Genomic DNA, 23106 nt, shown 5'->3' with positions numbered 1-23106 from the left:
TTTGATCTGGCCTACCATTAAGGATGTTTTTTTTCCACTGGTTTTTATTGTTTTTGCTTTTATTACTGTTTTTGTAGTTTGAAATGAGATGTATGTGATCTTAATTGAAATGTACTGCACTTTGGTCAGTCGTGTGGCTGTTTAACAAGTGCTATATAAATAAATGAACTTGAACTAATCACCATCCTGGATGAGGCCAATGAGTGTTGTGTCGTCTGCGAACTTCAGAAGTCTGACAGAAGGGTCCTGGGCAGTGCAGTCATTTGTGTACAGGGTGAAGAGCAGTGGGGAGAGAACGCACCCCTGGGGGGCACCAGTGCTGATTGTGCGGGTGCTGGATGTGAGTTTCCCCATTCTCACTAACTACTGCCTGTCTGTCAGAAAGCTGGTGATCCACTGACAGATGGAGCCAGGAACAGATAGCTGGGTTAACTTTGTCTGGAGCAGTGATGGGATGATGGTGTTGAAGTCCACAAACAGGATCCTCACATAGGTCCCTGGTCTATCCGGATGTTTCAGGACAAAATGCAGCCCCATGTTAACTGCATCCTCAACAGACCTGTTTGCTCTGTAGGCAAACTGCAGGGGGTCCAGTAAGGGTTCTGTGATGTCCTTCAGATAAGCCAGTACCAGTCTCTCGAATGACTTCATGACCACAGATGTGAGAGCGACGGGTCTGTAGTCATTCAGTCCTGTGAATTTGGGTTTCTTTGGGATGGGGATTATGGTGGAGCGCTTAAAACAGGAAAAAACTGTGCACAGCTCCAGTGATCTGTTGAAGATCTGTGAGAAGATGAAGGCCAGTTGAATAGCACAGCTTTTAAGACAGGCTGGGGAGAAACCATCTGGGCCTGGTGCTTTTCTTGTCTTTTGTTTCCTAAAGACTCGGCACACATCCTCTTCACTGATCTGAAGTGCAGGAGGTGGGGTGACTGAAGGTGATAGGTGTTGTGTAGAGAGAATGTCAGAGTTTGAGTGAAGTGTAAAGTTAGCATTTTCAAATCTGCAGTAAAAGTCATTCAGATCATTGACCAGGTGTTGATTGCCTGCAAAATTGGGGGATGGTGGCTTGTAGTTGGTGATGTCTTTAAGGCCTTTCCACACAGATGCAGGGTCGTTGGCTGAAAACCGGTTTTCCAACTTTTTAGAGTAGTTTCTCTTAGCCACTCTGATCTCCTTTGTCAATGTGTTCCTAGCCTGCTTGTACAAGACTTTGTCCCCTTTTCTGTAGGCATCCTCCTTGGCTTGACGAATCTGTCTGAGTTTTGCTGAGAACCATGGTTTATCATTGTTGTATTTTAAGGAAGTCCTGGTAGGAATGCACAAATCCTCACAGAAACTGAGGTATGATGTTACAGTCTCTGTGAGCTCGTCCAGATCGCTGGTAGCAGCTTCAAAAACACTCCAATCGGTGCACTCGAAACAGGCTTGTAAGGCCCGCTCTGTTTCGTTGGTCCATCTTTTAACAGTCCTTACCATAGGTTTGGCAGCTTTTAGTTTCTGCCTGTAGGCTGGGATAAGGTGAACCAGGCAGTTATCAGACAGTCCTAAAGCTGTAAAATAAACAGAAATGACCAGATTCATTTATCAAATGACCAGTGTCCAGGTCATCTGAAGACGAGTACATCACGTCGCTACAACTTTCTCAACGGGATCAAGTCACGACGTTATTTGAGGACGTGGCTAGGACGTTTCTGGAACGTAAGCAAAAATTATAAGAAATAGAACGTTGCCAAGACGTCCTCAGAACGTGGTCACAAAGTAATGTCACGGTGACCAAATGAAGACGAACTGGCGACGTTGTCAGAACGTACTGTGTTAGCTGGGATGTGCAATACAGAAATTAAGATCACATTAACACACGTTATACTCACCAAATTAAATTAATAAATGTGCCCTTTAATGGCTGAAAACTATTTAAGCTAAATGAAAATACAATCATAAATCCGTGTGTTTTCTTTAGTGCGGTTGTCTGTTACTGTATGTGTGTGTGCGCTCGAGCACGTGCATTCTCCGCTCTCCCGTGCACTCCCGTCATTTAAAAATGAACGGTCATTTCGTTTTACCTCACTCACTAACACATTAGTTTAGCGGTTTATTTATTTTACAGTTTTGAGAGTAAACTTATACTTTCGTGATTTTTTTTGATTGATTCGACACATCTAAATCAACAGACCATGATGTAAGGACTGAAACAGGGCTTTTGGTTGTTATATCTAAAAACGGAGCCACTATACTTCTGTGGTGAGACAAGAATATTGTTTGCCTGAAGATAATTCAATGTTTATCAGAAGTTGCTTTATTAGAAAGAACTTTATTACCCAAGTATGTTCACACACACAAGGAATTTGACTTGAAGACTGTCATGAACTCGGGTGAGGTGAGAGACAAAGGACCCAAGTGCAGACAGGGACGTAAGGGGTTAACAAGACTTTTAATAAATAATTAACAAAACTCAAAACAAAGACCCACGTGGGGGTAAACATAACAAAACAAGAACAAGATTAACTAAACTGACAAGACTAAACTAATAACACAACGAATAGGAACACTACAAACTAGACTAACTCACTAACAAGACAACAACTCACTAACAAGACAACAACTCACCCACACGACGCAGTGCAACATAACAGAACAATGATCCGACACCAGACAGAGAACACAGGGGCATTAAATAGAGGGACAAATCAAAGGGGAACAGGTGTGGGGCATGAACTAATAAACAACCAATAACGAGAGATACAAAAGGGCGGGAACACAGACAAGGACCGGAGAGAGTATCGAAGGCCGACAGGGTCAAAATGACTCTCTCCACACATAACAAGGGATCCTGCCGTGATTCTACCACAAGATCAAGAAAGACATGACACGACGAGCCAGAATCACGACAAAGACAGGAGCTAGTGCAGAAGAAAGTGTACACATGGTGCAAACACAGATGAAATATACATTAAGATAGAAAAACAAGAGAATTAAATAATAACAATAATGCACCATATACAAAAGTTGAGAAAATATAGACAAAAATAAATATCTGATTTAAATCCTGATTATTGTGTTGAAGTCATAGGTTATTTTATTTCATGTCTGATACTGTGGTTTCTGAAATGAAAATCCTGAAATGGTATACTGTGCTGTTTAAATAGAAAATTACTTCAGTAACGAAAAAGGAATTAGGCTAATAGAAAAATCTAATGCATTGATTTCATCCTCCATATTGTGTGGGATGATGTATTTTACTTATTTTAATTAGATAAGATGGATAAAAACACAGCATGCATGTAGGCCTACTCATAACAGACGTGTAGTGAGGCCAAACGGATCCGAGAAAAATATTTTAGGCTACCGCTAGTTTTTGGTTCCCAGAACGTTTTTTTAAGGTTTGTTTTTGGTTAACTTTACGGAAATAAAACGTTAGTTTCATGGTTTCTATAACGTTGGGGGAACGCTCCTTTTTTATTTTAGTTCAATTTCGTCGATGTACATACTGTAGATGAAAAACTTGCAATAATACCATGTATTCTCTTAATTTGATTTATTCATCTATTTTTAATTTTCAATTATAATGTATGTAAAGCTGCTTTGCATTAACATTCAGGAAAAACTCAAAACAAAAGAAAGTTTTGGTTTGTTTACAATAAATGTACCGACAGCTGTGATTCAGTCAGTCTGAGTAATCAGAATCAGAATCAGAATCAGAATCAGAATCAGAATCAGAAGAGCTTTATTGCCAAGTGTGTACGAGTAATGATATTTATGATATAATGTTGCTGGCGTCTTGTGTCGTGTCATGTTGTGTAGTGTGCGGTGAGGGGCGGTTTGGACGGAGCTGTAAGGAACGCTGTGAAGACGGACAGTGTCGAGCTTTGATCTTCTGTCTCAGAGATCCTTATGGCTGTTCATGTGCATCTGGATGGAGAGGATTTAACTGCAGCGAAGGTGAGAACAACTGCCCACTTTTCTCATGAGTGAATAAATGATGGTTAATATAGCGTCATAGGACTATGAAGTTTAATTCTGTAACTTTGAAACAATTTGACCTGAAGTTGTTTTGGTGGTACTGAATGGTCTGCATTGAATGTATGAAGAGATTTGATTTGTTATTATACATGTCGGATTTGTGTTTTTATGATTTCAGCATGTCCTGCTGGTTATTACGGTGCAGGCTGTAAACAGGAGTGCAAGTGTGAAGTGGAAGGGAAATGCGATCGCTTCCAAGGATGTGTGTGTGCAGGCAAACATGGTGCTCGCTGTGAGAAAACAGGTACAAATTATTGCATGTGTGAACATCTGGCACAGTCCTGCATGACGGAGTCTGTGTCTGAAGAGCCTTTACTTGTGTCTTTTCTTAAAGACATGAGACCTGTTATCACGAGCAGCCTGAGAGACACTGAGATCAACACCGGCGTGGAGTACAGAGTCAACTGCTCTGCCGCGGGACGCCCGGCCCCTTTACATGGTGAAATAAGCCTGGTAAAAGCAGACAAAAGCACTCTATATGTGAGTCCCATCACATTATTTGCCACCATTAACAGCTGGATTATTCAAAGGTTCATGTGTTTGGATTTCTGATTGTCATCAGGCTGTGGACACACAGACGGAAAATGATTGGACAACATCCATGTTCAGGGTGGAAAAGATGTCGGCGTCTGATGCCGGTCGCTGGTCATGTCACGTGAAAACCCAACATTTTCATGAGGAGAAAGAATTCCTGGTAAACATCAAAGGTGAGATTGTGTAAACCGTCTGTGTTCCTGCAATCTCGCTCAAGTCTAGAAGAAAGCTTTCTTTATTTCTCCTTTGTATCCTCTGCATCCTAATCCTCTTTATTTGCCGATCAATCTTCAACTTGACATTTCATTTCAGTTCCACCCCAACCACACAACCCTCCAATCCTGAACGGCAGCGGTCCGTATCACCTGCTTGTTCTGCCAAATAAAGACGCCTACACAGGTGATGGACCGCTAACTTCTGTCAGAGTTTTCTACAAACAAACCAACGCATCCGTATGGAAGAACCTTGAGGGTAAACATCATTGTTTGAATGCATTTGTGATGTCCTGTGATGATCCTGTGATGGCATTTCCAGTATATGAAAAAGAAGACAAAAGCACGCACATAAACCATTATGTGGGTGATGATGAAAAGCCTGTGTGCCCCAAAACGTCACGTGCTATGCGAAAGTCTTTTATTAATAATAATAATACGTTTTTTATATTTTTGGAGCTTTGGTGTGCTGACTTTATATACAATTCTTTATTTCCAGTATATTAAACATAGTCAGAACAGTGCTGATGCTTTGTCGACATCATCTAATGTTAGAGTTGTTTCGATTTATATCATTATGTGATGATTTGTGATGGCGCAATGGAAGGACGAAACTTTCATCCTCTCAGAAACTCTCTTTAAAGTTAGAGGGGCTGTTTTACAGTAGATATGAGGAGAATTCTGGTGGATGAGCAGTTTTTGTGTTTGCAGTGAGCGGCTCTCTGGTAAGGTTGGACAATCTTTCTCCAATGACTCACTACACTGTGTACGTGCAGCTTAGTCGGCGTGGAGCGGGTGGAAGCGGTCAATCTGGACCTGCAGCGTATTTCTCAACGCAGATGCTCGGTACAAACGCTCAAACTGATATCATGAGGAAAATGTGATCAAAATCATATCAGAAGACAATAGCAATGTCTGGTGTTTCTCCTCAGAGCTGCCTGTGGGTGTGAAACTAACGCCCATCAGCCAGATGTCACTGCTCCTGTCGTGGGACTCGGCTCAAGCTGAAGGCGAATGGTGTTATGAGGTGGAATGTCAGCAAGCTGATGCTTCACAAACCGTGTGGAACTTCCAGCTCTCCTCAAACTCCTCTAGCCTCCCTCTGACCCAACTCAAACCCAGACACAAATACCAGTGTAAGGTCCGAATGAGCACCAGCGACACCGGGCAGCCGTGTCCTACCGTCACTGCCTGGACGCTGAGCGACCGTAAGGATGCCTTTTATGTCTCTCATATAATTGATCTTGTTATTCAAGGCTGCAAATCGGTGTCTCTCGTCTTTTAGAGCTTCCTCCACCCCCGACCAACATCTCCACCTGCAACATTAGCGACACGTCAGCCATCGTCACGTGGTTGCTGGTTGAGGGTCACTCCATCTCCAGGGTGTTCATTGGTTACCAGCAGACGGAGCAGTCGGACTACAGTCAGCAGGCGGAGCTGGGCGTGCAGGTGGAGCAGACGGCCATGCGCTTTCAGCTGAGGGGCTTGAGAAGCGACAGCACTTACCAGCTGGAGCTCTGGACCGTAAACAACATTGGAGAGAGTGCAGAGAGACCCCAGTTAACCCTCAAGACCCTGACGCCGCAAGAGAGCTCACGTGAGTCTGCGTTCTTTAGCCTTTGAACTGCAAATGTTTTCAGCTGTTTGACAATCTTGTCTGTAAAAGCACACCCAACCCTAACACCCCAACCGTTATTCAATCTACACTAGACAAAGTGTCATTAACATTTAAATGGTATGTTTGGCGGCACTGCATGAAATGATTCTGTAATAGAAATGATTGTCTGTAAATGCAGACAAATTTACTGTGTAAATTTACTGTGCCATCTACAAATACAGGTTAAAGCGCTATCGTGAAGCCGTACAGAATGTAAAGATGATCCAAAAACACTAAGTCAAAGCTCATTTCATGTCTTTTCTGTGGTCAGACAAATGGAAATTTAAAACCCTTTTTGAAACCATGCGTCCTCCGGACTAAGGGGGGGAGAAGGACCATCGGCGTTCACTTTCAACATTTGCATCTCTGATGGTTTGGAGTGGGGCTGCATTACTGCATCTTCTGTAAAGGCCCCATCAATGCGGAAAGCAGAGGTGTAAAGAGTACCTGAAAACCATCCTTGAATTAAAGTCTTAAAGTATCTGATTTTAACAGAACTCGAGTATTTTACTCATACTGAACGTAGGCTCAAAGCAGCACTAGTCCTCAACACCTAAGAGACATGTCAGTGAAAAACAAAAAACTGTTGATTCGCAAGAACAGCAATCGCATTTATTTTCTGAAATCATAATTAAACTGAACACCTCAAAATTGCAACAAATCAAGGTCAACACAACAGCCTACTACATCTATTACAAACACCCAAGTCTCACTTAAGCTCAAGTGCTCATAAGGAAACCAATATAATTCAAAAAGCTCTCTTCAGTATAACGGATTAAAAAAATAATGTTAACTAAATTAAAAAGTCAAAGCCTTTTTGCACCGGACATGCTGGCTTGGGCGTCCTCATCTCACATATGAACCGCCAGCGATGGTCAACTACCTGATAATGCACTCGCATTTGCATTAAGAAGCCATGTTTTTATTTTACAGAGTGTCCCAACTTTTTTGATGTAGGGTTGTATTAGTAATGAAAGCTGGACTGCATGTTGTGTTGTTTCAGAGCTGTATGGCTTTGGAGCTCATGGGAAGATGCTTTTCTATGCTATACTGGGTTCTGCTGCTATGACCTGCATCACAGTACTGTTGGCCTTCTGTATCGTACTGCAACTCAAGAGAACAACGTACCAGAGACGCATGATGCAGGCCTTTCACAACATAGTGGTGAGACAGAAACTGTGTGCGTGCGCACGTCTTCTCATAATTACAGTTAGGGTCTAATACAGTTTTGATATAAACACCTAAACAGCTATTTTTTTCTCAGTTAGTAATGCTACAGTAATGTACATTTAATGGTATTAATAGCAAATGTATTTTATAATTCTCCTGTTTTTATATCATTACTTCTTTTTTCTGTATATTTTAGTGACAGATTTAATTTGATTTTATCTTCAGAACACATAAATCACAGACACTGAGACAGATTGGCTTAATAGGACTAGTTGTTATAATCCCACTATTTCAGCACAGTTGAATTGCCCAGTAGGACATTTCCCACGCCGAAGCAGTCAAGAATATGAATAGAGGAAAGGAGGTCTGAGGTTTCACTGGTTCGTAGGGTAGGCATCCTCTTTGTTAGGGCATAAATGATTATAGAAATACACAGCATACTTACCTTTCCTAACCATATCAGAGAGAGACATGTCATGAGTTGTGTGTCCCAATTTCATCACATTATCCTGAGCGAAAGATGCCTTTTGTTGAGGTGCTGCTGATAATGCCCTTTGTATGGTTCCCATCAATGCGACACATCGTCAGTTGTGCACCTCAGACCAGACCAACACACAGACCAGTTCACCGAGGATGTGAATACAATCCCATAGATAATTATTTATACAGTTACTGTACATCTTACATTCAGTTAGAGACACATACCGTATTTAATTGTCTGATGACCATCCTTCAGACTGTTAGTCTTTAGGATTCTTTTCTGTTTTTTCTTATTTCTTACGGTTAGAGCAATTTTTTTCGTATGACTTTTTTGCAACAATGCAATTCAAAGCCGTGAAATGCACTACAGTCCTAAATCTAAATAAAGTGAACCATTGCAAGCACATCTTCCACAGCTGAATGTAATTCACAGAGAGAAGAGCCGGTGGTTCAGTTCAGTTCCGGCTCTCTGAACATGCAGAAGAAAGCACAGAACCCCACCCACTCTGTGGCCTATCCCACCCTGGAGTGGAGCGATATAAAGTTCCAGGATGTGATCGGAGAGGGCAACTTTGGTCAGGTGTTGAAAGCTCGCATTAAGAAAGACGGCCTGAGGATGGACGCTGCGATCAAGAGAATGAAAGGTGAACAGAACAGAAAGCATGTGGTTCAACTAGTAAAGCACTCCGCCGTTAGTCTGTCTTCACCGCTCGTTCTCTGTCCTGACATCAGAATACGCGTCTAAGGATGACCATCGAGACTTCGCCGGGGAGCTCGAGGTCTTGTGTAAACTAGGTCATCATCCAAACATCATCAACCTTCTGGGAGCATGTGAACACAGAGGTGCTATCCACATCACAAAACAAATACAGAATACCACCGATTGCACACTGTTTTTTGCACTATTTGCCTGGCCGGGGGGCTGCTTTAGAATTGTAAAGCTTTACTTAATTAATATTGCATATAGGAATTTATAGTCTGTTATATTTGACCTGTGCTTCTCTCTCCTTTATCTTAAATGTGTGCTCTCACTGAGCGTGTGTGTGTGTGTGTGTATGTGTGTGTGTGCGCGCGTGTGTGTGTGTGTGTGTGTGCGTGTGTGCGTGCGTGCGTGCGTGCGTGCGTGCGTGTGTGTGTGTGTGTCTATGTGTGTTAGTACGTGTGCATATTGTCTTGTTTTCAACTTTTTCTTGTTTTTGCAGGTACAACTTTAATTGTTTTGCTTATAGTCAATATGTCTCATGTACAGCCAGAGGCGGATTAACCATATGGGCAATTGGGCAAGTGCCCAGGGGCACCAAGACTTTAGGGGCACCAAATAAACCCGCAATACAAAATATATATTTTTTATAAATGTACATAAGCATTTCTTTTTTAAGACTTAACACACGCATCTGCGCTAAATAGGCGTGGCACCATGTGCGGGAATACCCCCACTTTCAGATAAAAATGGTTCTGTCCTCCGCACTTTATCGACACACCTCCGCCAATATTCCCGCCCATGTTATCTGGTTAGTTACATAGATTTGAGTGAATTAACATTCAGCCAATCACAGGTGAGTGTTATGAGGCGAGTCGTCTTTCGTGTAGCCTACACTTTAATCTTCAAACAGATGGAAGCGGGAACGATGCAGCGCGCGTTGTTGTAGCGGCGACTAAAAATGCGGGGATTAGCAGTGATTAATAAATGTATATATACATGGCATGCGTCAGAAATAAGATGTTATAGTGCCGATAATGTATGCTAATAGTACGTGGAGGTAAGGCCACTATTTAAGGTCCAAACCTGGGTTTTAAAGTGAAAGTGAAGAACGGTGTCATCACTATAGCGATCAATTCATATGTGTCCTTTTTAGTGGTGTACACTTTTATCTTAGTACTTATGTGATCGTTTAGTAAGAAGAATATACACATATTGTATTTTCACTACATCAAAACCTGAAATGTAACATTACAACACAAAGCAGGTGCCCCTTAACTACAGTAGGCCTAATTGTTAAAAATGCTTGATGGAAAGAGTTGTTTTTTGTGTTCTTTTCTACAAAAGTGTCATGTTAATGTGTAATTCTTGTAAAATAGTATATTGTAAATTGCTGAGTTTCATTCTTATAAAATCTTTTAATATATAAATCTTTTAATGAGTGGATTCTTGCATGTGGGTAGGTGGGTGGATGGGTGGGCACCTCTGGGGCTGTTGCCCAGGGGCACCATGAGGTCTTAATACGCCTCTGTGTACAGCTGCTTTGTAACAATGAAAATTGTAAAAAGCGCTATATAAATAAAGTTGAGTGAGAGAATACTGTCGTATTCCTTACAGTCTTTACTGACAGCACACAGTTTTATAATTTCTGCTGCAGGTTATCTCTATCTGGCCATTGAATTCGCTCCTCACGGAAACCTGCTGGACTTTCTGCGTAAGAGCAGAGTTTTGGAGACCGATCCCGCCTTCGCCATCGCCAACAGCACTGCGTCCACACTCTCCTCGCAGCAGTTACTGCACTTCGCTGCAGACGTGGCCCGTGGCATGGACTATCTGAGCCAGAAACAGGTGTCGTAACATCATATAACAATGATATCCATATTGGTTAGTTGCTGTTATTTTGCACTAGTACGCTCTTAAAAAGAAGGGTTTCCCAGTCCTGATCCTGGAGTACCGCCAGCACTGCACATTTTCTATATCTCTCTAATTCAACACACCTCTTTCAACTTATTAGCTCATTAGTAACAAAGAACTTATTGCTGTGTCCCTATTCAGGGCTGCGTCCTTTGATGGCTGCATTCAACATTGTACAGACTGTGTTTAAGTCTTTGCATTAGCATTATAAATACTGAATTAAAACCAATATATGAACCGGCGGGTAACGACTGAGGCACCCTTGAGCAAGGCACCTGACCCCTACTTGCTCCCCGGGCGCTGCAGTGATAGCTGCCCACTGCTCCGGGTGTACGTGTGGTCACCACTTGCTGTGCGTGTGTTCACTACTCTCTGGATGGGTTAAATGCAGAGGTCACATTTCGGGTATGGGTCACCATATCTGACTAATAGGTCACTTTCACTTCACTTAAAACAAGACTGTAAACGAAAAAAATTATGTAAAAAACTGTCACTGCCACTGTCTCTAAAATGATTTAATTATTCGGCAAGACTTTACTTAAAGCCTTTAGATATAATGCATTATTCATGGTTATTAAATGGTATGATGCATTCAAATTGTTCATAATGTGTGTTGTAATGCATTAAATGTTGTTGTAAAGAATTATAACCAAAAGAAAAATGCAAAGTGTAACAATGAATTGATAAGTGTTATAATGTATTAACTGTAGTTACAATTATCCATGAGACATTATAAGGTGCATTACAAGGCATAATTAATACATTAAAACTACTTTTATAATGCATTATACATATATGCTTTAAGCAAAGTGTTACTCAATTATGACAGACACAGCAATGCATCATGTTCTATAAGATCATCATGGTTTTAGTGTGTTCCAGGAGATTAAAAGGTACAATATTTTAGCCTTAGTAGAGTAATAGTAACTAATAATAGTAATGAAAATGTGTAAAGTTAGATAAAATGGAAATACTCCATAAAGTAGGTGAAAACTACCTCAGTTGTGTACTTATGGTTGGATTCCACAACTAATAACATAATAACATACAGTATATATGACAATACAACATTTACTGTAGGTAGATGTCTTTTATTCCACTTTGAATTCTCTTTCGTTGGCATTCTGTCTGTTTCTGTGTATTTGCAGCTGTTGTCCAGTTGACATTTTCACCCCAAAATGGCAGCCGCGCTACCGAAGTTACCAAAAAAGCATCAGAGTTTTGCCTCTTGGGCTTCTGTACTGTTTGTTAGTAAAGTCTCCAAGACCTCAGAAGAGTGGGTCAGATTAGAGTGACATCAAAAATGTGCAGTATTGGAGATACTCCATGACCAGGATTGGGAAACTCATTTTTGCTCCATAAAGAACCTTTAACATCTTCAGAACCTGAAACGGTTCTACAAACTAAAAGAGGTAATAAAGTGGTTCTTCGACTGAAAAATGCTTCTTCCACCCATTTTTAAAGATATGTGCCGCTAATCTGCCGAAGGAGCTTGAGAATCAACATTCTTATGTTGCAGTTTATTCACCGAGATTTGGCAGCCAGAAACATCCTGGTAGGAGAAAACTTTGTGGCAAAGATTGCAGATTTCGGCCTGTCCCGAGGACAAGAGGTTTATGTAAAGAAGACCATGGTAACTACGCAGAATGCTGCTGTTATTTTCAACACTACGTGAACAAGTGTGATGTTAACACGTCCGTCTCTCTGCAGGGTCGTCTGCCGGTCAGGTGGATGGCCATCGAGTCCTTAAACTACAGCGTGTACACGACCAACAGTGACGTGTAAGAGACCTTTTTATCTTCAGTAGTTTGGTGTCTCCTGCTGTGGATAATCTGTGTTGTTTCTCTGAGCAGATGGTCGTATGGTGTGTTGCTGTGGGAGGTGGTGAGTTTAGGTGGGTTTCATGTGAATAGTTCTTAGATGATAAGATGATTCACTGGAGAGTTGATTCATTGCCATTTGATTGGCAGGTGGCACGCCGTACTGCGGTATGACATGCGCGGAGCTCTATGAAAAACTACCACAAGGCTACCGGCTGGAGAAACCACTCAACTGTGACGACGAGGTGTAAGTGGGACTCGTGTTTATGTGCTAGTGAGTGAGAGATGCTACATGAGCAGATACTGTACATAAAACCTTGACCCACTCTCTCTCTCTCTCTAATGTAGTCATGGCAGGTCCTTTTGTTGAATCTTCTTTGAGGTGCTTTGTGAATTGGTGAAAAAGGGTTTCCCTAATTTGTGTATAATTTGTCCACGATGTTCAAGAGTGCAGTTCTGTTTCCACTTGATTTTGTGTGCAGCGTGTGTGTGTCTACGGTGAGGTTATGATCAGGGAGTCCGTAGGTTGGGATTTGTGTGTTTGGGTCATCATTTGCCGAATTTAGAGACATCCACAGAGCGTAACTGGTTAATTCTTGGATCATTTGCATTATTTTTCACATCTCTATTTTGCTTTCTCTCTGCAGGTATGAGCTGATGAAACAGTGCTGGAAAGAGAAGCCATATGAAAGACCCTCATTTGCTCAGATCTTGATGTCACTTAATTGTATGCTGGAAGAGAGAAAGGTATCAGATTTATACATGTGCTGCTGATGAAGTAAGTCAAACTGATGTGCTTCAACTCTTTACTCTCATTCACTTTAGACGTACGTCAACACAACCCTCTACGAGAAATTCACGTACGCGGGCATCGACTGCTCTGCAGAAGAAGCTGGCTGATGTTCCTGATGTTACCGCAGTCCGTATATATGTGTTGATCAATGGAGCGCTTTATGTGATCCTCTGAACAGGATTCAGTTTTACACACATTGTGTATTCCAGGTATCAGATTTGTGTTTGGTTCTGTGTGTGTTGTGAAATGTGTGCTAGTGCAGATGATTGTATGATGTTTGTGTGACTGGCAGTATTACGCTTGTTTTTAATTAAAAAAAATAAGTTGTTGGATCCTGAGACTCATGCTGAAAAGGTAAAAGTGTTGTGAAAAATATGGAAAAAATATTAGTTTTACAGATGGGAATGTCTTTGATTCTAAAAGTGCACAACATTTACATCCCTTTGGTATTCATGCACTTAAAGGTCTAGCGTGGGATTTATAGCGGCCACTAGCGGTGAGTTTGAGAACTACAACCAATCTCTCAGTCCAAACACGACTGTGGCCACCACAGTACAAAAAGATGTTGTCGGCTGAGACAGCGTGTCTTCTCATGTTGACGCAGGGAAAAGATCATGTGGGCATTAGAAAGAGCGATGTCTTATTTATTACATAAAATAAAGGGTCTGTGGATTTAAAGTATAAAAAGAAGGATAAAAGTCAGGCAGGAGCTAGGACCTGCGTTAATATTATAAAGACTGTCCAGCAGAGACGCGGACCCGTGGTAGGCTACTAAGGCTTTTAGCGGAGATATTCATAGATACCTATGGAGATACTTTCCAGCACAGAGACGTTGGAGAGAAAGATCGTCTTAAAATCACCCCCGATGATGCTTTGATTCGGATCAGTATGTGAGTAACGTTGGTTTTTCTGTTTGTTAGAACCAAGATATGTTGTTGTTGTTGTTGTAATATTAGCTGTGTAACGGAGCAGTTTTGAGTGTCATTGTTTATCTGGAACCAGTGTGCTGCTTGTATATACTCATGTCATCTTCGCTTATTTTATTAATTTGCATTATTATTTGCGTGGTCTAAGCTATGATGAAGCTAAGCATTGCACAGCACGTTTGAGGGCAGAGCTAGCTAACAGTAAATAGCAACGCTGTTAAAGGCGTTTGATCTGACAGCAAGATAGTAGTTAGGAGTAAGTTAGTAGACATTTTCCCCCTTTGCAAAGTCAGGGACAACCGGACCAAAGGGTTGAGAGAGAGGAAACGCGCGTTGTAGAGTTGTTTGTCCGTTTAGGGCTGCTGTACAAAACATGGCGGCGAATTCAATGTATGTAGGCCCGCTCTGTATGTAGATAGAAATAGTTTATTCTAAGGTAATAAAAACATAACTGTTCATTACATAAGGTCTTTATACACCTCTGAAGACATCGTTTTGTATGTTATATTGCATTTCTGTCAATAGATCATCAAAAAAATCCCATACTGCTATTTTAACAGGCTGGTCAGATTGAAATGCAAATTCAATGTAACTGTAAATCAGCGACCTTTTCTAGATGCACACATTCACATTACCATCGTCAAATATTTAACATTAAATAATTGCAAACATTTTTTGTATTAAATACTTTTTGCGGTGATTGCAACAGCAACTTAGCAATAATAATAATAATAATAGTGCTTGATTATGACACAGTGCACTCGCTTTGTACGTTGTGAAATTTAGTTTAACATTCACAAGACAATACATTCACAAAAGTCTTGTGGTCATTTTACCTGTGTTAGTTTTTCTACATCCACAAACATACGAAACATGTTAGAACAATCCGATTGTCTCTGATACAGCCCTCTTCTGCACTTTCTATGACTGGTTCTGCATGATCCTGAAATCTTCCCCTCACGGCAACGGTTCTTCGTCTGCCATCTCTCTCTGAGCCATGATGACACAAACCTCATAGACGCGGAACGCAGCGAAGGCTGTGGCCAGCAAACAAGCGGCACCCAGAATGTACCACCAGTTAAAGAGACTGAATGAAACTCCTTTCACGATGCAGTAGAGGCCAAAACACACCAGGGCAACAGCAGACAAAATCTGGACGCACAACGGCGGCCCGGACGACGCTGACTTTTCCCCCATGTTCACCAGAGCTCACACACGGCTCAAAGACAGAAAATCACAGTGACCCAATCGGACAGTTGAAAAACATTTGAGCAGCAGAATAGAAGCACGTTTGCATCATGACGACTAAAGACAAACGCAATCTGAAGTGAACGGTAAGAAGGAGCTTGACACCAGCAATGAGAGATCCGAAGGTTATATACACGTTTAAGATTACAAATCTAAGATTAAAGAAAGCAAAAACATCCCTCCAAATTCTTATGGATAATCCGGATCAGAGAAAGCCCGATATCTCACATGGCATTAAAAGATGCATTGAAGAAACTCACGGTACATTACAGGTGTCATGTAATTAAAGTAAGTGCAACTGATAAAGAGCTTAAAGGCTGCTGAAGGGTCGAGATCGACTAGAAAGAAACTTCTTAGAACAAACAGGGTCTCAGAATTTCACTCCACATTTTCTTCTTGTAACTAAAAATATTTAGGGATGCACCGAAACGAAAATTCTTGGCCGAAGCCGAACATGATGTGAAACACTTGGCCGAAGGCCGAATAATACCGAACACCGAACATGGTTTTTTGCATTTCTTTTATTTATTAAGCCATTTTTTTCACTATTGCACAAACTGAATAGTCAAAATGTGCTTTTTATAATTTGTCTTGCTTTTCAATAAAATACAATACAACTTAATATAAAATTGAGCAAAACAAAGTAAATTCAAACAAAAGATTGAGCCCTCTCCCTTCATGAATAGCCTATATTAATTAGTCCTATAACTGACTGCTAAAAGAATGTGATGTAAGTTACTCTGTACCCCTACAACAAAACACTTCATTAAAAACTGTCATTCCACATTAGGCTATAAGCTAAAATACGAATAAACTAAAACTGTTGGATTATGATAGGCTACATTGCAAAATGATTTGAGAAAAAAAAACATCCAATGCAAGCAATTCTGACTGATGCTGACTGACAACCATCACAAAAGCTGACCGTTCTCTCAGGTGCACAGAACATACTTTGAGAAGTTGTTTAGTACAGGGAACTGTGTGCACGCGACCACTGTATGATGTCAAAGGATGTCGCGAGCGGCGGGGCTACTGTCAGACAGCCCGCTCCCGTCTGAAGTAAAGTTACCGACCGGTAAAGACGCTTTCATTCAGAAATTTACTTCCGTGCGGCAAGTCCCGTGCTGTGTCTTTCTCTGACACTTTACAGTTTTTTTCAACTGCTTACACACAAAATGTTTACTTGTCACACAATTTCTGAAACCTGACACTCAAACACCAGAACCACACACCAAATCGGCAAAACCATACACTAATTCTCGACCTTTGACTCAGTTTTCAGTTTCATAAAACACTTTTTGCCAATCACAACACACACTTCTCTATGTAACACACAAAAATCTTACAGGAAGTATATTGATTTCCTTCTTCAAACACAACCAATCAAAATGCCACACTAATTCCTCAGCGCCTCACACTAACTCCTCACATGTGCAAACACACATTGCTTTACTTAACACCAACCAATCATGACTTTAGAAGAGGCCTATAAATAGGCCAAGGGTCAAGTTATAGGTTTTGAACAATGGATGCAAACAATGTATACAGAGTAAGGGGAGTTGGAGGGAGGGCCAGAGGACGAGGCAGAGTTCGAATTAGAGGACGAGTCGGGAGAAGACGAGGAAGACGAGGTACAAGAAGTGTGGTCTGGAATGAGATCAGGGCTACAGTCATTGATCATGTGATAAACCACGGTTTACTGTAACAACAAGAGAGGCTGTACAGAGAGTCCAGCCCAATTTGAGTCGATTTACAATGGCAGGTATAATTCGAACCTTTAGAAATGAGAACAGGTATGTAACAATCTACTGTTATGTACACATGATCTAATGTACACAAACAGTAGGCTATAATACATATACAGTGTTTTACAGTAGTACCCTTGCATTCATTTACTACGGTGCACTGCATTGGTCACAGTCTGGTGAGGTATCACTAGGGCTGTAGTCAAGTCCACCGTTGTCGAGTCCAAGACAAGTCCAAGACCAGGACTAGTCGAGACCGAGTCAAGTCCGAGTCCAAAGAGGTTCGAGTCCAAGTCAAGTCCAAGTCCAGAGAGGTTCGAGTCCAAGTCAAGACCGAGTCCAGAGAGGTTCGAGTCCAAGTCAAGACCGAGTCCAATTGAGACAGTCAAGACAGAGACAGAAAAAAATCATGACTACAAGACCACATACTTAACTATTGATAATTTATGTGACGCAAGAGACAGCATATCTTCTATTCTAAGATAATCATTTTCATTATTGTTTGTAATGATCAAAAAGCAGATAAAATAAGTTCATTTTATTTTTACTATATAGGTATAGCACTAAAGTCACAAAGCCGAAGTGTAACTGTTTATTACTTTTTTAAGGAACTTTTTTATCAGCCCTCCTAACAGCAAGGTTGTGCAGCAATGAACACTTTTGTGCATGTGTGTGCGTGCGTGTGCGCGCCTGCCCGTGCACGTGCGTGTTCGATAGAGGAGCCGCTTGAAAGAGCAGAGGCTCCACGGCTCGTTTATAAGCACGTTTATAAGCACATCGGTGCCCATCCTTAAATAACATGTTCATCACAATTACAATAAAAATACAATCATTCTTATCTTTAAGCCCTACTTTCCAAACTGTCTAAAATACTCAAATGCAATGCGAACTCTGAAACATTGGCATTAACTTACCTCTCTTTGTGATGCCTTTGCAGGTGTCTTACGAAATTGGATGTTGTCCCACATGTTTCGGGGAAAGTTTTGGTGCAAAAAGTTTCCTTTTAAGCACACTGTCGATTCATTTATTATGGTTTGTAAAACCAATCTGTATTATGCCGCTGCTCGCTGACATCGTGCTTGATGAATGATGCTGGTTCGCGCCGCGGACGAATCGTTCATTTGAACCAGTTCTTTCATTTTTGTGAACCGGTCGAACCAGTTCAGCTGAATCGTTCCCGTTTAGCGTCTCCCGTAAACACTTAATATTATCCACAAATTAATTCAGTTATTCACTTTCTGGCCTGCATGACAGTCCCGCGGACTTGAACCAATATACCGGAGTTATTTAATTACAACAACAGCACACACTGAAATGAACTGCTGTGTGAAAAGAGAACTTATGAGCACGCGCAGCTCTCGTTCTAGAGTCGAGAGTCGGCAACAGTTTTCGGATCACAAGAATATTGCTCTATAAATGTTTTGTTTTGAAGGAGAAAATAAAACATATATCGCTGGACTCGGACGAGACTGACTAGAACATTTGCGAGACCAATGACCAAGTCCGAGACGAGTCCGAGTTCAAATACCAACGAGTCCAAGACAAGTCCGAGACCATGAAAAATGTCTCGAGTCCGAGACCGGACTCGAGTATTACAGCACTAGGTATCACACTGTACAACAGTACAGCCGACTGTAAGAAGACATTCTGACCATATTGTATAAAATAGTATATTATGTTACAGTTTATGGTACACACTCACACTGTTCCTGAATCTTCTACAGAGTGGAAAGGCGAAGGTTACATGGTGGGCGAGGTCACATGTTCACTGAAGAGCAAGAGACGGCTATCGTGAATTTGGTTTTGGCCAATAATGCTTTTAGAATTCGTGAAATATACGCAACCATATGCTTAATGATGCCACAATTTTTGCGAACATAAATGCTGTGAGTCCCTCAACAATACATTGTGTCCTCCAGAATTTTTTTCCGTACCGTGTACAGTAATACTGTATTTACAACCAGCAAAAACATAAATAAACACAAGAACTAAAAAGTTTGGTTTCAATCTAGCTTTGTTTTTACAGTGAATTTTAAACATCTCTCTGCCAATTTCTTTCAATCTTGTCCAGAAATGTACAGAGGAGCTCATGAACGAAGAGCTTTAGGTTTCGAATAACTGTGTGTACATGATATATCCCAAAATATAACATTACGGTAAAAGTGTTTGCAACAGAAGACAAATGTTTGCTTTTGAAATGTGTTTTTGATATTTTTAATGTAGTGCTTCATTTTGAAAGAGATGTGAGGCATTTTGCATTTTGTGTGTGCAATTCTTGGATTTGTGTGTAAAGTTTTGAAAAAAAGAGGCAACTTTTTGAAAATGTGTGTAAGCAGTTGAAAAAAACTGTAAAATGCTCCACACACACGCGTGCACACACACACACACACACACACACACACACACACGCACACACACACGCACGCACTGCCAAAATGTTTGTGGCAGTAATAAAGCGCACGCGTCTCTCTCTCTCTCTCTGCGCTGGTTGCTGCTTGATCGTATCACGAGTCATGTTCGGTAAAATTTATTCGGCCACTTCACATATTCGGCCGAACACCGAACTTGCGTTTTTTGCTATATTCGGCCGAACATTTTCGGTGGCCGAACATTCGGTGCATCCCTAAAAATATTCTTTCTTTATTGTGACATTTAAAGGCTCTGTACTTATCTGAAAGAAACATTTGACAATATGTGTGAAACAGGGAAATGGTTTCATTTCAAGTGTCCTCTGAAAGATTATTTATTTATGTACATTTATTTAAGATTAGACAACAACGGGAGGAGAAAAGTATTTCAAAACCTTGACATTTGAAGAAACTGTCTAAGACTCTATTTGGACATATTGTATTCACTGACAGATGCATTGCGAGTGTTTTCATGAGACGATTTCACAGCAACACATTTAGAAATGAAACACTAGACTGAAAGTGGCTGGTGTTGTCTGACAAAACCCGAAAAACACTGAAAAAGCCGAAGTGTCAGAGTTTGATTTAGTTTCAGACAGTACTAGAGTTGTAAAAAAAATCAGGGGGGATGGTGGATTGGATTTAACGTTTAGGGACAGATCATTTGTGCTGATGACCGCGCATATGGTGGGAGACCAACGGGTTACCCTTTTGATTATTGTTTAAGCACAAATATAATGATTATATTATATTACTCTAAAACAACATGCATGCTATTGATATATTACGTATCAATTATATTAAAGTATTTTTCCACTGGGTGCAAGTGCAACTTCATACTCATGATACCTATAAATCTATTGGGAATTCATCTATTAAATGTTGAAACAAAACCTCACAAAACATTGTAAATGAACATGAATCCTCCCAAGTCAAGTCCATTTTAATTGAAGTACAAGAGCAAATGGATTAAACAAATGTACCGTTTACAAAATCTGGTTATGGTTATCCTCTATATAAAGAAAACAATGGCAAGTGCTGTGGTAAACTCTGCAGTAAGATATTTCAGGTGAAACAGAAACCAAATCTAACATTAACTTTGTGAATGTAAAGTCCAACCTGACATTAGCTAGCTAGCTGGCGTTAGCTAACAAGAAAAAAAGCTCCAAACTAACTAACATCGTTAACTGTGTTGTTATCGCCTCTGTCCAGATATCAAAAGTATTCCTGACTCTTGACTTACCTTCAGTACTTCTTGCCCTCTTAAAGCCGAAGTCCCTCAGGTCAAGCTGTCCATGTCGCTTGGCCATGATGCTGAAATCACCAGCACCTGCGCTGCGCTATATCGCTGTCTGATGTGACGTCAATTTAAAACAAATCGTCTTGTCATTATGTGCACGTTCCCCTCGTCCACAGTAGTTTAGCCTATTAAATATTCGCAAACACTAAATGTGGAAGTAGTGGTAAATTACCACTGGTAATATTTACAAATTCATTGATAAAATAACGGGATGGGAAGGGGGGGTGGCCGTTTTAGAAGGGGGATGATTTTGATCACCTTTAATTCAAAGGGGGATGCCATCCCCCCTCAACTCGAGTACTGGTTTCAGATCAGTTCTATTAGATTATTAATGATAATCTTAAACTATAATTTACCTTATTAGTAAATTTATTTATTTTATTTAGCCTTGTTGTGCAAGCTCTCTGGAGCTTGTGCAGAGGCAGCAGATTTTGCCAGAGGGGAACTGGAATCCCCTGGTTGGGCCTGGGTTCTCCTGAGGTTTTTTCTCCATTAGAGTTTTGGGTTCCTCGCCACCGTTTGCATACTGTTTTTAGCACTATTTGCCTGGCCGGGGGACTGCTTTAGAATTTTAAAGTTTTACTTAATTAATATTGCATATAGGAATTTATAGTCTGTTATATTTGACCTGTGCTTCTCTCTCCTGTATCTTAAATGTGTGCTCTCACTGAGCGTGTGTGTGTGCGTGCATGCGTGTCTCTGTGTGTGTGTGTACTTGTCTGTGTACATGTGTGTGCATGCGCGTCCGTGTGTGTGTGTCTATGTCTATGTGTTAGTACGTGTGCATATTGTGTGTGGAGTGTTTTGTTGTGGGTATGTCTGTCTTCTGTGTTTTCAACTTTTTCTTGTTTTTGCAGGTACAACTTTAATTGTTTTGATTATAGTCAACATGTCTCATGTACAGCTGCTTTGTAACAATGAAAATTGTAAAAAGCGCTACATAAATAAAGTTGAGATGAGTTCAGCTCAACGTGAAACAGGCATGGCACCAGAAGATGGTGATACTGTTTGAAGGTTAAGAAACGTTAGCACATCGTATGTGTCTCTTCATGATCCTTGAAGTTTCTTCCGAGTCAGTGATGATGTCATCAGGCTTTGGCATCATCTCGCCATCCATGGCAATTCACTTTACAGGATTAAAGCTCTCAGCATCTGGAAAACATCAATCTGGCCACAACTCACAAGCCCATTCTTGATGTCATATCTTTCTGAAAAAGAGAAATGACAGAAGACAGTACAAAGGTGAGGTTTTTTTTACCCTCATGTTGTTTCAAACCCAAAATACTTTCCACATGTGGTGATCTGGGTGATCGACACCCGGTGTTGTTTCTTCTTCTTCAAAGAAAAACACAAATATACTTTTCGCTGTGCCCTGGTTGAATCAGTCACAACACCTTACAGATCTTTAAAACATTTTCTTATTGTTCTTGTCAAGACATTCTCAATTGACAATCCTCTCATACTATACACAACCCTAAATGTGAAACTGAACAAAATGCAGAATAGCCATTAAGATGCAATGACTGTTGCTTTTCCTGAGTATGGCATTAAGAGTTTGTACAGTATGAGAAATGTCCTGATGTACAGCTCATGAATAACATTTGTTCACTCCTGGGGCCGGATACACATCCAAGATGGTGCCGCAGATGGCTGCCTCGGTGTGGAGCTCTCCAGTTGTTGTAGTGTTTTTGTTAGTTTGTCCTGTTTTATGTTTTTCCCATACAATCAGTTTCACAAGAGATGAACTGCTGAACATTCGGCAGTGCACACCATCTGATCTTTTACCGGTTTTTGATTATTCGGACGTTTTACTTAACATCGTAGTCGGGGGCGCAGCGGCGCTAACAAAGCGCTCCAGGACGCGCAAGCGTGGGAAGCGAGCCGGCATGCTAATCAGGCTCAGAAAGCGCGGCTTTAAAACTGCGCTGCCTAGCATACATCTGGCGAATCTGTGCTCTCTGCCAAACAAAACAGACAAACTTCTTCTACTCTACCGGACAAATAAGGATTTTTCAAACTCTGCTGTTTTGTGTTTCGTGGAAACGTGGCTAAATGACTTCATCCCGGACAGCACGCTACATCTGCCCGGCTACCAGCTGTTCAGAGCGGATCGCGACGCAGAATCAACAGGGAAATCGCGCAGTGGTGGGGTATGTTTCTACATCAATGAAAAGTG

General features: G+C 41.0%; 1 protein-coding gene across 1 annotated transcript; it reads left to right on the top strand.

The window, feature by feature from the left end:
- The first annotated feature begins 3767 nt into the window (after window positions 1-3767).
- tek (TEK tyrosine kinase, endothelial) lies at window positions 3768-17512 on the top strand. Its single transcript, XM_057350007.1, has 18 exons — window positions 3768-3942; window positions 4142-4267; window positions 4358-4503; window positions 4586-4730; window positions 4870-5028; window positions 5481-5615; window positions 5702-5977; window positions 6055-6366; window positions 7430-7590; window positions 8510-8720; window positions 8809-8919; window positions 10434-10624; window positions 12210-12323; window positions 12401-12471; window positions 12544-12584; window positions 12661-12757; window positions 13158-13257; window positions 13336-17512. Exons 1-18 carry the CDS (start codon window positions 3768-3770, stop codon window positions 13408-13410), a joined length of 2646 nt encoding a protein of 881 aa, XP_057205990.1. The 3' UTR covers window positions 13411-17512.
- Window positions 17513-23106: the final 5594 nt, after the last annotated feature.

The sequence above is a fragment of the Triplophysa rosa genome, linkage group LG2 (assembly GCF_024868665.1).
Source record: "Triplophysa rosa linkage group LG2, Trosa_1v2, whole genome shotgun sequence".
NCBI classification, from domain to species: Eukaryota; Metazoa; Chordata; class Actinopteri; order Cypriniformes; family Nemacheilidae; genus Triplophysa; species Triplophysa rosa.
Note: the sequence above shows the minus strand (reverse complement) of the source record. Positions and strands in the feature narration are given on the sequence as shown.